Source organism: Eschscholzia californica, unplaced genomic scaffold (assembly GCF_041429995.1).
Source record: "Eschscholzia californica isolate CP2 unplaced genomic scaffold, dmEscCali1.0.p SCAF_5, whole genome shotgun sequence".
In the NCBI taxonomy this organism is placed as follows: Eukaryota; Viridiplantae; Streptophyta; class Magnoliopsida; order Ranunculales; family Papaveraceae; genus Eschscholzia; species Eschscholzia californica.
Window position 1 is genome coordinate 18,232,034 of NW_028238472.1, and position 16,462 is coordinate 18,248,495.

Consider the following 16,462-nt stretch of genomic DNA (forward strand, 5'->3'; position numbering starts at 1 on the left):
TAGTAAGGATGTTTTACCTTTAACAAAGTCTGTAATGACAAAATCAAAGTGCATTAGCTGTATTTCAGGAAAGCACCATCAATTTCCTTTTTCTACTCTTAATTATGTCTCTAGTTATCCAAGTGAATTAATCCACTCTGATCTGTGGGGACCTTCGCCTATTACATCCTCTTCTGGTTTTCGTTTTGTCTTGCTTTTGATTGATGACTTTACTCGTTTTACTTGGATCTTTTTCCTAAAACATAAATCAGAGGTCGAACATCATTTCAAGAATTTTAAAATTATGGTGGAAAAACAATTCTCAAAACCTATTAAGATTTTTCAAACTGATGGAGGGGGAGAATATATTAGTAAATCAATGGAAAATTTCCTAATCTCAAATGGAATTATTCATCGAAAATCCTGTCCTCATACACCCCAACAGAATGAGGTTGCTGAACGAAAGATCAAACATCTTGTTGAAACGTCTCTTTGTCTTCTTCACCAAGCCTCTGCTCCTGCTTCTCTCTGGACTGAAGCTTTTCAAACTTCTATTTACATCATCAATCGTCTTCCATCTTCACTTCTAAATGGCATATCTCCTTTTCAAAAGCTAACAGGTAGACAACCAGTTTATGCTCGTTTTCGTATCTTTGGTTGTCGATGTTTCCCCCTTCTTACTCCTCATCGTTCTTCAAAACTTGATTTTAAATCTAAATCCTGCATTTTTCTTGGTTATAGTCCTGATCATAAGGGCTATCGGTGTTTGGATGAGAAATCTAATAGAGTTTTCATTTCCAGAAATGTTATCTTTGACGAATCGATCTTTCCCTCCTCTCTTCTTCCTTCGTCTGAATCTTCTTCAAGTTCCCTCTATCCTCCATTAACTCTTACTTGGAGTTTTGACAATCGAATTCCCCCTTTTTCTTCCAACACACCTCCAGCTATCTCACCTTTACTCTCCCCTTTTCCACGTGTCCCCTTAAATCCCACTCATCAAATCCTACAAATCCAGCTGTTATTCGTACTACTTCCTCTCCACCACGCGTACTTTTTATTCCACGTCCTCTGCCTCCTTCAGATCATGTCCCTCCACCTCAGGTTAACGCCGCACCAGTACCAGTTGTCTCTGTGGTTCCCCACCTGTCCTCCAATTCTCAACAGATACGTCCAAACATCACACCCACCACTATTCCTTCTGCCACGACTACTGTCCCTACTCCTGTCCACGCATCCTCTCCTACTCCCACGCGTATCTCTTTTCAGAAATCTGGTCCACATCCATCGTCTTCTTCCTCTCTTAAACCTAAATCCAAAACCACAGTCTCAAAGCATCCCATGATAACACGAAATAGGGACGACACTAGAAAACCTAAGGTTTTATTCTCTGATACTAATCTTTCCTCCTCTTTTCTTGCCACATCTTCGACTCTTGAAGAACCATCCACATTTCTTCAAGCTTCGAAGCATCCTCATTGGCGAACACCAATGGCTGAAGAGATTCATGCACTTCACGAAAATAATACCTGGACTTTAGTTCCTCGACAACCGAATATGAATCTGGTAGATTGCAAGTGGGTTTTTCGTATCAAACAGAGATCAGATGGTTTAATAGAGAGATTCAAAGCTAGATTAGCAGCTCGTGGTTATACGCAGCAACCAGGCATAGATTATGCCGAAACATTTAGTCTGGTGGTTCGTCCGGCTACTATTCGTACTGTCCTCTCCTTGTCTGTCACTGGTAAATGGATGATCAGACAACTTGATGTCAAAAATGCCTTTCTCCATGGCGATCTTCAAGAGGTGGTTTTCATGTCTCAGCCAGAGGGTTTTGAAGATTCTAACTTCCCAAATCATGTATGTAAGCTCAACAAAGCTTTATATGACCTTAAGCAGGCACCAAAAGCCTGGCATCAACGTTTCAGTACTTGTTTATTTAAATTGGGATTTTCACAATCGATTTCAGGCCCTTCTATGTTTTATCAACAACGACAGTCAGGTATTACCGTTTTGTTATTATATGTCGATGACATAATCATTACTGGTTCTTCACATCATGATTTACTTTCTCTAATTCAAGCTCTCAAATTAAATTTTGATATGTCTGATTTGGGGATCTTAGTTTCTTTTTGGGGATGGAGGTTTCTCGTGATGATTCCTCCTTGGTTCTAAGTCAACACAAATACACTTTGGATCTCTTAAAAAGGTTTGGTCTCCTCGAGTCCAAATCGGTTTCCACTCCTGTTCTCACAGGCACCAAATTATCAAAGTCTGATGGTACTCCACTTCCAAATCCTCAAGAATTTCGAAGTCTCGTCGGATCTTTGCAATATCTCACCCTTACTAGGTCGGATATTGCATACTCTGTAAATGAAGTGTCCAAGTTTATGCACAAACCCACAACATTTCGCTGGATTGCTACTAAGCAAATTTTATGATATCTAAAGGGTTCCCTTGATCGAGGTCTTAAATTCCGATCAGCAGCTTCTCTTCCTCTTCTTGGATATTCAGATGCCGATGGAGGCGGCTCCCCTGATGACCGGCAATCAACCACCGGTTCATGTGTTGTTCTTGGACCTAATTTGATAATGTGGGCATAAAAAACCCAGCCCACTGTGGCCCGATCCTCTACGGAGGCCGAATATCGGGCTGTGGCCCACACATGTGCTGATGTCATTTGGTTACAAAATTTACTAAAGGAACTCGATTTTTCGTCTGTCACACCTCCAATTATTCATTGTGATAACATAAGCACCACTTATTTGGCCGTGAATCCAATCCTCCATTCACGCAGTAGGGATGCGGCGATTGATTTTCATTTCGTTCGTGAACAAGTTACCAAAGGAAATTTACGTGTCATCTATATACCTGGAGATTCTCAAGTTGCTGACCTATTCACAAAGGGGTTGCCTACTTCTCAGTTTCATGAGTTAAGCTTCAAGCTCTCACTGGCTAACGGCCGTTCGGCTTGAGGGGGGGGGGGGGGGGGGTGTAAATCAAGTGTATATAACATATTTTATTGTTTTTATTATTCATGTAAAGAGGGGTAAAACAGTCGTTGTACTTTTGTTTTCTTTTCTATAAATGCAACCGTTAGTGATAGGGCATTGAGCTTTTAACTATTTGCAGAAACTTCTCTCCCAGAAATCATCAAGAAACATTTAGACCCAAATTTTGTGATGCATCTAGGGTATTTCTCATTTTCCGCATCCTCTGTCTACCAATCAGGATGTGCATACACATTGGTTTACTGTGTGAATTGAAAGCTGGTTACACTTTCTCTCTCTACCAATTGTGGTTCATCTACCATTCTTCTTAGAAAACCCTGGGACGAAGAATGGATGATTTGAGATATTTGGGTACTTTCACATTGGCACCCTGTATATGTCAAAAAAAGTGCCAATAGCAGTAAAGCTGGGTGCCTACAGAACTTCCCATTAAATTTTCCCATGCCTTATCAAACACCAAACAATAAAGTTTTGACAAGAAAATGTTGTTTTTCTTTCTCACAGTAAAGAAAGTGTTTTCACATCCAAATGTGTTCACACGTATCAAACGGACCCGTAATGTCTCTACATTCTCTAATTTCTCAAAAGGTCCCAAATTTCTTGTTCATTTGTTCTCTAATCTTCTCCAAGGTTGATCATAATGCTCCTAAGACTCATTTGAACTTCTTAACCTCTCTTTGCCCCTATAAGTGCAAAATGATCAAAATGTCCTTGGTGTTCTTTTCTTTTGATTTAGCCCAGAGACATCTATTATCGCCTTTTGCTCTTAATTGATTCCTTACGGTCATGTTCTTGATCTTTCTTACTTTCAGTACTTATCTGTTTTTAGTTCAAACCCATGCTTACGTTCATGTATGCCACCTATCAGGAAAACATGCATACATTATTAAAAATCGACATAAAATCAAACTAATGTAAGTGATAGAAATGTGGCATTCTCACGCCACATAAAGAGTAGTGAAATGCATACTTTTATCTTCTTTGACATTATTATGTTTCCATAATATTTCACTTTGGCAAGGAATCATTTGACCTTAGTTACCACTATTGAGATTTCATTGCAGAAAACTTCTAAAATGTCTTGCTTATTGATCATAAGACCTGTAAAATTTGAGTATTTCTATCCTTTTTTGTACTTCAATTTATTAGAATAAATGATTAGTTGTAAGATAGATATGTTGTTCTAACCTTATGCAAAGCCTAAGCTTATGCGTTTAAAATTGATTAGAGATTCTCCTAAAATTTGCCCCCAATACAGAAAATATTGTAGTAATTCACTGGTATAGTAACAACACACAATTTAACTTCACAAAGTGAAAAATTATATACATGCTCACATACTAAAATTGACTTAGACTATGTCTAGTACATTCAAAGATGTTCTATACATTTTCATAGATGTTTGTTTGAGGAATGAAAAATACTTAGAGAGATGAAAACTAATTGACAAGGAAAAAAACTCTAGATAACTGAGCGAGGAGCGAGAAAAAAATCGAGAGAAAATTAGAAAGAGAAAGAAGAATTTGAAGAGAGAACGCCGAAACTAAAAAGGGAAATTAGAATTTTGAAAGAGAAAGTAGAAATTGGAGAAAGAAAGAATATTTAAATAGAGAAATTATTAATCTGAAAGAATGAATAAAGTAGAATATTAAGCATGAAAAAAAAATTGAGAGAAAAAGTAGAAATTGGAAAGAGAAAAAAATCTGGAATAATGGGAAAAACAATTTTTTGAAGGAAATTAGAAATTGGAGGGAAAAGGTAGAATTTGGAGAGAATGTAAAAATTAGAGAGAAAAAAATCAAAAACATAATTATATATATATAGAGAGTGTGTGTGAGTGTGTATGTGTTTGTGTATTTCACTTAGGAAAAAGAGAAAAAGTAGGAAAAAGGTCATTCGTCATTATTCTAGTGGATGCCACAGGTGATTTTCCAGATTACGACTACCACATGTCACATTTCAGATTTGAACGAAATTTTCTTCAATGAAAAATCCGCAATGTCGTGGAAAGTACACCACAGTTTTGTAACTTCCTTTCGTTTACTACCAAGACACTGATTTGTTATAACAACCCATGTATGAGGGGGTGCCTTTCGAATTTCTTCCTAATACTAAATCCTAGAAAAAGGAAACCCTCTTAAGTCCTTATAACCTAAAATTCCCCACTTTCTTCCTTCCCTTATTATTTTTTAGCAATAAAGAGGCAAAGCTAGAGAGAGAAAGTGAAGGAGAAGAAAGGAGTAGAGACGGAAAGTGAAGAAGAAGAAGAAAGGAGCATCAAATAGGCATTGTGGGTGGTTGGATTTCTTTTGTTGTGCTACAAATCAAGTAAGTTTCTTCTTCCATATGGTTTACATAGCCCTTTTCAATTTCAAACCTAGTTTTAAATAGTTAAAACTATAATAGCTTTAAACTATCAATGTTTTCCAGGTTATCATCAACTTTGACCCAATTAGTGATACAATAGACATCTACTATGATTATAAACTATTTCTAACAACAATATAGTAACCCTAGACCATTAAGGTTATATTAATGGAGTATAGATACACCCGGACAGCAACCTAGACTATTAGGGTTATATAAATAAAGTATAAATAGACACGGACAGTAGCCTAGATGCTAAGAATTATTTTTATTGGTGTTCTTGATGTTGACAATTGATGTTTAAGACATGTATGATGTAGTATTTTGCACCCCTAAACATATTTATGAAAGGAAACTCATCGTAGTGAGTTATAACGACATTATGACTGATATTTATCGTTCCTTACTTGTTTGGTGTATGACATGATATGTCTATGAATTAGAACATAAATCTTATGAATATAAGTGTGTTGTATTTCTTAAGGTTGTTAACCTATAAAGCATAGGCTAGTCGGAACTAAGAACAGTTGGCTCAACATATAGGTCGATTGCAAACACTAGTTATTGATGTGATATTGGATAACTTAGTGGAACATGGTCTTGAGTTCTGTTAATAGATTGAACTAAGACTGGTTGGCTCGAGATGTGGGTTGATGCAAACACGGGTTTGTCAATGCGATATAGGACAACCTAGTGGACCAGGGTCTTGAGTTCTAATATGGATTGATAGTTGTAACCATAATTAATCGGTGATTGGCTCGACAAAGTGATCGATGCAAACAAAAGTTCATTCTTGTGGACCACATACTTCTAGTTTGGGAAGTAATTTACCACCTAGAGGTTGGCTCTCCTCCTGCATAATTGTGATATGAGACAACCGGGGGATCGCATAGTTTATTAGAGAGGATTAAGTCGATGCAAACACAGATGACAAGTGAAGAGTCTCGTGGATCTCAAAGTTGTAATCCTTTTAAACGAAAGTTGTATTGTACGAGTCTTTATTCAACCGTGTAACATGTTGGCTTTAGCTGTGTTGGCTTGAAAGTGGCAAAACATAGACTATGTTATTGTCTTTCTTATGTTCGATACTTTGTTTTGTTGTTGGATTGGTCCATTTGATTAGACCTTAGGTAATTAAAAATCTACTAGCTGAGTTCTGACCCAACCTACTATTTTTCAAGTGATAGAGATCGGGGAGCGCCACCAGTTTGATCTCAGTTCGCCAGCTCAGAGTTTCTTTCGGTAGTTTTTCCCTTTCGAGATTAGGTAGTTATTTGGAGTTTCGTCTCCTAGACAGTTATTTCTTTCATTCGTTCTTGTCCGACCTACGTGTCGATGATTTAGAAATGCTGTTTGAGTTTGGAAAGTTTAATAAAGTTTCTTTTAGAAGATTTATTGATTCTTATGAACTTCACATTCTATATTATTTGTCTCTTTTGATGAAATTATCGACTATGTTTACTGTTCTGCGGAGAAATGCTTTAAATTTAGGTTTTCATGGGGGCCGTGGAAATCTAGATTTGGAGCGTTACACTTGTGGACCTGCACCTTATTTATTTTCTAGAGGAGACCTTGGCCTTAACTCCCAAAAATCATTGGGCCTTTGGCCCAATCTCCCGAAGAATTTGGGTATAAATAAGGTAGATTTAAGAATAAATGGGTTCTCATACTCTATAGGATGGCCGTGATGGTCTTTATATGACCCTTAAGGTTTAAGATGTCTTTGAGATGATATTTATTGAGCTTATTCAATTCATGATTAATGTATTCATGATATATCCATGCCATGTCACGATGTAATGACTCTCTAGTTCATATAAAAAAAACTCATAAAGGCTCTTGGTTTGTTTGTAATTTTCACTCTTTTCAACCAAGTTTCATTTGGTCTATAAAAAATAGAAAATTAACTTCGAGTATAGTCTTTCCGTACAAAATTAATTGTACGATCAGTTGAATGTTTAGAAGAATATTTGTCTGACATTTGGATTATTTCAAACCGAAATTTTTTTTACCATATTATTCTATTCCTAATTTTCATTATGCGATTGGTTGAAATTAAAAAGTATTCGTCATAGGGATAATCTTAAAGTCTTTTAGTATATATATATATATATATATATCTTAGTTTTGTCCTCGTACTTATTTTTGAAAAAACCGAGTGAAGATTAAGGAGTATATATATATATATATTTTTTGAAAAAACCGAGTGAAGATTAAGGAGTATATATATATATATATTTTTTGAAAAAACCGAGTGAAGATTAAGGAGTATATATATATATATATGTTATAATCATATGACTCATGAAAGAAATTTTGAAAATCATGTATTTGTCCTTCATCAGCTAAACTTGTTTAGAATATCGTATACGTAGTTGACGAGTTCTCCTACATAGTGGAGGTCAAGTATAGTTTTAGACCTCGTCTCTTAATACAATGTTTATAACATTAGACCAATTCTTCGAAGTAACATTATGTAGTTTGTTAAGTATCTGCAAATTATCATATAGACATAGAAACTAATTCCTCTGCAACCTCTTGTGTTTTCCTATCTATTTCATTCCTGGTTTCTTATGGCCACTTTAGTTAACCAAAACTACTTGATTCCTTTCCTCTTTTTCCTTCCAATTGCGAATTCACTTCACTTCAAATTGTCTCGGTTTAACTCACATGTCAATACCATTTTGTTGGAAGGTGATGCTGTATTTTCGAAGGGAAATATTGAATTGAACACTCTGAAATATACAACCCAGGTCGGACGAGCTAGCTATATTGAAAAGGTGCACCTTTGGGATTCCGCCACCGGAAAGCTCTCTGACTTTACCACTCATTTCTCCTTTACTATCAATACTCGAGGTAAGCCCTCTTATGGTCATGGACTTGCGTTTTTTCTTGCTCCTGTGGGATCTCATATTCCACCCAACTCAGTACATGGATTTCTAGGCCTTTATAACAGAACTACTATTGATTTCGGGTCTAAAAACCAGATTGTCCATGTCGAGTTTGACTCCTATGTGAATAAATGGGATCCTCGTTTCGAACATGTGGGGATTAATATTAATTCCATTAGTTCGGCCACGTCTGCCGTTTGGAGTGCTAGTTTAAACAGTGGTAATACTTCTAATGCTTGGATTACTTACAATGCTACTACTAAGGATCTTAGTGTGTTTTGGACTTACGAAAACGATACTATTTATAGAGGAAATTCTATTATATCATACAAAACTGATCTGATGCAAGTTCTACCCGAATGGGTGATGATTGGATTCTCAGCCTCTACTGGTCATGCTGAGGAGCTACATACTCTTCAATCATGGGAGTTCAGTTCAAGTTTGGAAATAACGCAAGAAAACAAATCAACAAAAAAAAGTACTAATATAAGTTTGGTGGTTAAACTATCTATTGCAGGGGCTCTTTTGATATGTATTTTCGTGATGGTTTTAGTATGGATGGTTATATCGAAAAAACGTCGAGCTAGAAAGGAAGAGGAGACAGTTGTTTTAACATCTATAAATGGTGATTTTGAAAGAGGTGCTGGGCCAAAGAGGTTCACCTTAAGAGAACTAATTTCAGCTACAAACAACTTTTCAGATGAGAGGAAATTGGGACAAGGAGGATTTGGAGGCGTTTTTAGAGGGTTCTTGAGCGATCTAGAACTGGCGGTCGCCGTGAAGAAAATCTCGAGGGGTTCGAGGCAAGGTAAAAAGGAGTACATAACTGAAGTCAAAACTATAAGCCGGCTGAGACACCGAAATTTGGTTCAACTCGTAGGTTGGTGCCACGAGAGAAGTGAGTTTCTACTTGTTTATGAATTGATGCCTAATGGCAGTCTAGATTCGCATCTCTTTGGCAGAAGAAGTCCTCTTACTTGGGATATTAGATACAAAATAGCTCTTGGCTTGGCCTCTGCACTACTTTATCTTCACGAAGAATGGGAGCAGTGTGTAGTACATCGCGACGTCAAGTCGAGCAACGTGATGTTGGATTCAAATTTCAATGCAAAACTTGGCGATTTTGGTTTAGCCCGACTCATGGACCATGAGTTAGGCCCACAAACAACTGGTTTGGCAGGGACTTTTGGCTACTTAGCACCAGAATATATTAACACGGGCAAAGCTAGTAAAGAGTCCGACGTATTTAGTTTTGGGGTGGTGGCTTTAGAAATTGTTTGCGGGAGAAAGTCAATCACTCGAATGGAGGAAGAAGAAACTCAAGTAGGACTGGTAGAGTGGGCTTGGGATCATAGTGGAAGAGGAAAAATTTCTGAAGTGGTGGATAAGAGGTTAAACATGGAGTTCGACGAGAAACAAGTCGCGTGTTTGGTAAGTGTAGGGTTGTGGTGTGCGCACCCTGATCACACTTTGAGACCATCGATAAGTCAAGCGATTCAAGTGCTTAAAATGGAGACAACAGTTCCAGATCTTCCACCAAAGATGCCTGTTCCCTTATATCATGTACCTGAACTAGCTGTTAGTTCTAGTGAACCTCCTTCACTGACTTGTACTAGCCTTGAAATGGGTCGTTGAACGAAGTTCTCTGTCATCATTCCAGCTATCAGTGACTATGCGTTTAGGTCTACATTCATTTCATTTTAAAGTTTTCTTCTCATCTTTTGTCTGCGAAGTATTTTGTGCGGTTGCAATTCTAGAAATGTTTGAACTTCTCTTGTTTGTTGTAAGTTATTCCATGAATATGGATCAATATTTAATCGGGTTTGCGAAGCGATGCAAGAACCATTCAATCCAAAATTTTGGCCCGACCCATTTATTATGTTACCCCTAGTCAGGGACGTAACCAGAAGTTTTGGTCGACGGGGGCCGAAAAGATTTGAGTTACAGAAAAATACTGCCTAAAACATAAAAAAATTCAATTCAAAAATACAAAATTCTATCACCTCAACCAAATGTTGACGTTCGACATGACTCGTCGTGGTATGCTTTGTCAAAAGCTTAATTCCAAAATCTATATAATAAAACAGAAGGGAAAACGATGACTGGGACACACATCCTTTTTTAATAAGGGATATTGTCTAGAAGCCCTTCTCAAAATTTAAAATATAGTCATTCGTAGAAATAAAGTAAAACAATACTAGTTTCCTTCTTAGAAATAAAATAAGAATTTTTGGGCTTATAATCCAAAAAACGGACCCTAATAGGACTTTTAGTCCTCTCTAATCCTATAAAGGGTTTCAAAACCAAAAAAATAATACAAATGGATATCTAGTCCATTTGGTGTCATCTAGAGAGAAAACACAAATCCCTAGAATACCAAATAATTTATAATACCTAAACTAACCTTCCATATATATAAGATCTAATTTAAGCTCAAATCAACCAATATTCGTTTTCCTATTTTATCTCCCTGTTTCTCTCTCCAATTACCGACTCTAAAGGAAGAAAGAAATCTTTATCTTCCTTAAATTTGTAACCGAAACCTTCTCGTCCTATCTTTCTCTCTCTCTCTACATCTTCATCTTCTGAAACTATCCTCCATTAAAACAAAAAACTTTGTAACCGAAACCTTCTCGTCTTATCTTTCTCTCTCTCTCTCAACATCTTCATCTTCTGAAACTATCCTCCATTAAAACAGAAAACTGAGTTTCTAAGTTCAGGTAAAACTCAAACCAAATTTTATGTTTTCTGATTATGTTTCGATTGAAAATCTTTCATTAACTTGTTTCATTATCATTAGAGCTATTCAAAATCATCATCTTAATTGTTAATCAGGTAAACAGTTTTCTTATTTGATGATTCTGTTTCAGATCAAGAAAGTTATTATTGTCTTTCTCTCTCTAAAGTTTGTATTAATGATCACGATCTTCATGAGATTAATACTTCATTTCTAAATCTTACAAATCGAGTTTACTTATTGTTTGCAATCAATCGTCATATCAGTTATCAATAGATTTGGAGTTTATGCAAAGTATAATATTCAAATTTTCTTCAGATCTGATTTTTTTCCGTACAGATTGATGAAACGTGATTCTTTCGCACGGTTACTCATAACAGAATTAACATTATATATACTTTAGAATAAATTACCATAATGTAACATAAATTATATAAACTTTTTCCTGCGATGTTTATCAAATTGAGAACATGATATATGTTCTGGTTCTGCAAATTATTCACGAATAACATTAACATTATATTATTTTGTGTAAATCATACGTAATTTATGGAACATTATGTATGATTTAATATCAAAACAGTTCCCGTTTCATCATTAGAACATCTTTGATTTACATATGTAAATCATGTGTACTTTTCTGTAAAGTACATGTAATTTATTCAAATGTTCATATAATTTACTGCAAATAATATACTTGTATATATAATTTATTTGAATTAATCTATCTCACTTTGTTATCACAGATGGAGTTCCAGGCAGAATCATCAAATCAAAATAAGGAAATCAAACTGAAATCAGATGGTTGGGATAAGATATTTACAGAACTAGGACAGTTATTTCCTGGGGGTGCAAAGGTTTTCGATATGCTCTTTGGCAATATTGCATCAACACCGGGCATGATTTCAAATTCATAAAGAATGATTCTAAGCGTGTTACTGCTGTGTGTCCTGTTGAAGATTGCAATGGATAGTGCATGGATGGGCACCATTGAAATGCGATTCTATGTTCATATTGAAAGACATGGAAAGGAAACATGATTTCATTATTTGTGATAATTGTCTCATTATTTTTCATAAAGTTTGCATAATTTATTGTAAATTATACATAATATCGTATTTACAGTTTAGGTATATAACGTTTAAAAATTATATTTTATCATTAGTATATCAGAATTTGTTGTACATCATTAAATCCCATTGTAAAACATACTTATTGTATATCAGTATACAATATAAATTCCTTCATATAAATGACCACTATCAGAAATTACAAGGTTTGATCAATTAAAAACTTTTAAATTTTTGCTGTTATCATTGGTTATTTATCAAAAATTACCGAAACCTGTGGTAAATCACGGATACTTGTGAATAAATTATACATACTTTACAGTAGTTTAAGTTATACCAGACAGAAATTGACATAATTTATCAAACAGATCTCTAAAAATTGATTTATGACGAAATTTTGAACATCAGAAACTATGTCACAACAGAAAAAACCATAAAAATCAACCCAAAATCTCACCATAACGTTGAAACAAACTTCTTTATGATGAAAACTAACCATACAAAAAGAATTTGTGAATAAATTATACATACTTTACAGTAGTTTTGGTTAGGATTTTTGTTTTGATTGATTCGGATAATAGGAAAGAGAAAATTGATTTGGTTTCTAAATCTGTAAAGAAGAGAGAGAAAATTGATTTGGAAATATCCGTGGTGATGACGTTTCGTTTTGGTTAGGATTTTTGTTTCTGATTGATTCGGATAATAGGAAAGAGAAATTTTGCTTTCCAAATCTGTTTAGAGGAGAGAGAAATTATGATTTGTTTCTATCCATTTTTTTTCTAATAAATCTCTATATTTTTTGCTAATAAATCTCCACAACTTTTGCTAATAAATCTCCACGTCAAATTTGAGCGTGGGACATTGACGGTAATGTGTTTAGAAAGTGAGGGTTTTTATGTCCATAATGTAAAAGGACTAAATATCCATATTTTGAGAAGATTGGATCATAAACCTTTTTTGAACATTATTTTGGTCTATATACCCACGGACCCATAAAATAACTAAGTTAAGAAAAAAAGAAACAAAATAAATTTCAAGAGTTAAAAATAGAAATTAAAATCTCTCTCTCAATAAAATAATAACTAATTTAAGAGAAAAGAAACAAAAAAATAATAACTAATAAAAATCTCTCTCTCAATAAAATATAACAATAAATTTCGTAACATTTGATTGATAGAAGTGTCCTTGCCTTAGGGCACGGAATATACCCTTGTATTCAATAAAAGTCATGGATTCCAATTTCTGATGAGATTGCTCTGCAACCTCTATGTTTTATCATGAACCCAGCCTCTATCCAAATAAGAATAAATGAAGGGGCGGGGTACAATTTTATCATAAACTCAGAGGGGTGGTGGGAAAATGTAACGCCCCAAATATAGATTTCCACGTCGGCCGCCATGAAAACCTAAACTCAAAGCATTTCTCTGCGGAACAGTAAACATAGTCGATATATTCATCAAAAGAGACAAATAATATCAAATGTGAAGCTCATAAGAATCAATAAATCATCCAAAATAAATCCATTAAACTTTCTTAACCCAAACAATGTTTCTAAATCACCGACATGTAGGTCGGACAATAACGAATGAAATAAATAACTGTCTAGGAGGAGAAACTCCAAATAACTACCTAATCTCGAAAGCGAAAACCAAGAAAGAAACTCCGAGCTGACGAACTGAGATCAAACTGTTGGCGCTCCCCGATCTCTATCACCTGAAAAAATAGTAGGCTGGGTCAGAACCCAGCTAGTAGATTTCTAATTACCTAGGGTCTAAATAGACCAATTCAACAACAAAACCAAGTATCAAACAGAAGAAAAACAATAACAATCTATTGTGTTACACCTTTCGTGCAACACCACTAAAGTCAACCTGATTCACAGTTAAAGAGAATCAAACAATACAACTTCCCTTTTGGAGGGGCATAACTAATTGTGAAGTCCACGAGATAGCTTCACTTAGCATCCGTGTTTGCATCGACTTAAACCTCTCAATAAACCATGGATACCTCCCAAAAAGAGGATCCGTGCAACACGAGCACTTCACATATGAGCAGGAGGCGAGCCAACCTTTAGTTGGTAAATTACTTCTCAAACTAGAAGTATGTGGTCCACAAGAATGAACTTGTGTTTACATCGATCATCATATCGAGCCAACCACCTATTACTTATGGATTACAACAGTCAATCCATATTAGAACTCAAGCCCTTGGTCCACTGGGTTGTCCAATATCAAATTGACAAGCCCGTGTTTGCAATCGACCCACATGTCGAGCCAACCAGTCTTAGTTCAATCCATTAACGAAACTCAAGATCATGGTCCACCAAGTTATCTAATATCACATCAGTAACTAGTGTTTGCAATCGACCCACATGTCGAGCCAACCATTCTTTGTTCCGACTAGCCTATGCTGTCTAGGTTAACAACCTAAAGCAATATATCACACACAACTATTGATAGCACTTATGCTCCAATATCATACACATCATCTCATACAATCAATTATCAATATCAATAACATAAACATAAACAATTCTTAATATCTAGGTTGCTGTCCGGGTGTATATATATACCATATTTATATAACCTAAATAACCTAGGTTGCTGTCCGGGTATATGTATACTCCATTAATATAACTATAATGGTCTAGGGTTACTATATTGTTGTTGTAATTAGTTTCTAATCATAATATATATCTATGGTATCACTAATTGGTACTAATATGATGATAACGTAGCAAAAATTCATGGTTTAAAGTTGTTATTGTTCTAACCATTCAAATCTAGGTTTGAAATTAAAGAGGGCTATGTAAACCCTAGGGAAGAAGAAACCTACATGAGATGTAGTACCAAGAAGAAGAAATTAAACCCTTTAGCAAATCCTTTTCAAGCTCCTCCTTTTCCTTCTTCACTTTCTCTCTCTCTAAAACCTCGCTTTCTCACTGATCTAGAACCCTTCTTCAACTTGCTCTTACGGTAAGAGAAAAAGAAATAGGGAAGGTTAGGGTTACTATTAATTAAAAATGGCAAGGGGCAAAATAGGAAATCTGGGTATATGCTATTTGAACCCAATGTATTTTTTTTCTAATGGCACCCTAAAAGAAATCAGGGTACTACAATCTCCCCTCCTAACAGAAAATTTCGTCCTCGAAATTGAACGTACCTATCTAGAGAAAAAGATGAGGATAACGAAGCTGCATATCGTCTTCACGCTCCCACATAACTTCCTTGTCATTGTAGTGATGCCACCAAACCTTGACCATGGGAATCGTCTTTCGCCGAAGAACATGCTCCCTACAATCAATGATCTGAACTGGTTCCTCTTCATATGATACATTTGGCTGGAGCTCCAAATCATGGTAATCTATCACTGAATGTTGATCTCCATCTCTCACATGTTTTCGAAGCATCGAAATGTGAAAGACATCGTGGACCCCTGTGAAGCTTGCAGGCAAGTCAAGACGATAGGCTACTTTTCCCACCTTCTCAGCTATTCTGAAAGTTCCAATATACCTGGGAGCCAACTTTCCTTTCTTACCGAATCGTAAAACACCTTTCATAGGTGACACCTTCAACAAGACCTCATCTCCAACGATAAACTCCAAATCCTTACGTCGCTTGTCAGCATAACTCTTCTGACTACTTTGAGCTGCTTGGAGCCTACTTCGAATCAAAGCAATTTTCTCATAAGTGTCCAGAATCACCTCTGGTCCTTCTAGTTTAGCGTCACCTGCCTCTGTCCAACACAATGGTGACCGACAAGGTCTCCCGTATAATGTCTCGAAAGGTGCCATGCCAATACTAGATTAGTAACTATTATTATATTCGAATTCCACCAAAGGCAAATAATCTTGCCAACTCCCTCCAAGATCTAGTATTGAGCATCGTAACATATCTTCAAGTACTCTGTTAACTCGCTCTGTCTGCCCATCAGTCTGAGGGTGAAAAGCTGTACTGAAATGTAAAGATGTTCCCATAGAAGTTTGGAAACTCTTCCAAAACCGTGAAGTAAAGGACGAATCTCTGTCTGAAACAATAGACACCGGAATTCCGTGCAACCTGACAATCTCCTTAATGTAAAACTGTGTCAGTCGGTCCCCACTATCTGTCGTCTTCACTAGTAGGAAGTGAGCAGACTTCGTCAACCTGTCAACTGTCACCCAAATAGCGTCAAAGACTCTACTAGATCGCGGTAAACCTGTGATGAAGTCCATTGATATATTCTCCCATTTCCACTCTGGAATGGGCAACAGTTCCAAGAGTCCTGATGGATGTCGATTTTCCGCTTTCACCATCTGACACACATTACACTTCCTCACATACTCCGCAACATCTTTCTTCATCCCTGGCCACCAGTACTGTGAAGGAGTTGAAGGAGATGTCCTTCGACCAAGGTGACAATGCGAACAAT

The 16,462-nt window shown here is 36.1% G+C and overlaps 1 protein-coding gene across 1 annotated transcript; it reads left to right on the plus strand.

The window, feature by feature from the left end:
• The first annotated feature begins 283 nt into the window (after positions 1–283).
• LOC147537606 (L-type lectin-domain containing receptor kinase IX.1-like) lies at positions 284–9,880 on the plus strand. The gene is made up of 4 exons (XM_086639950.1): positions 284–599; positions 1,061–1,978; positions 7,305–7,397; positions 7,971–9,880. The coding sequence occupies exons 1-4, from the start codon at positions 284–286 to the stop codon at positions 9,878–9,880; spliced, it is 3,237 nt and encodes a 1,078-aa protein (XP_086496076.1).
• The last annotated feature ends 6,582 nt before the right edge of the window (positions 9,881–16,462 follow it).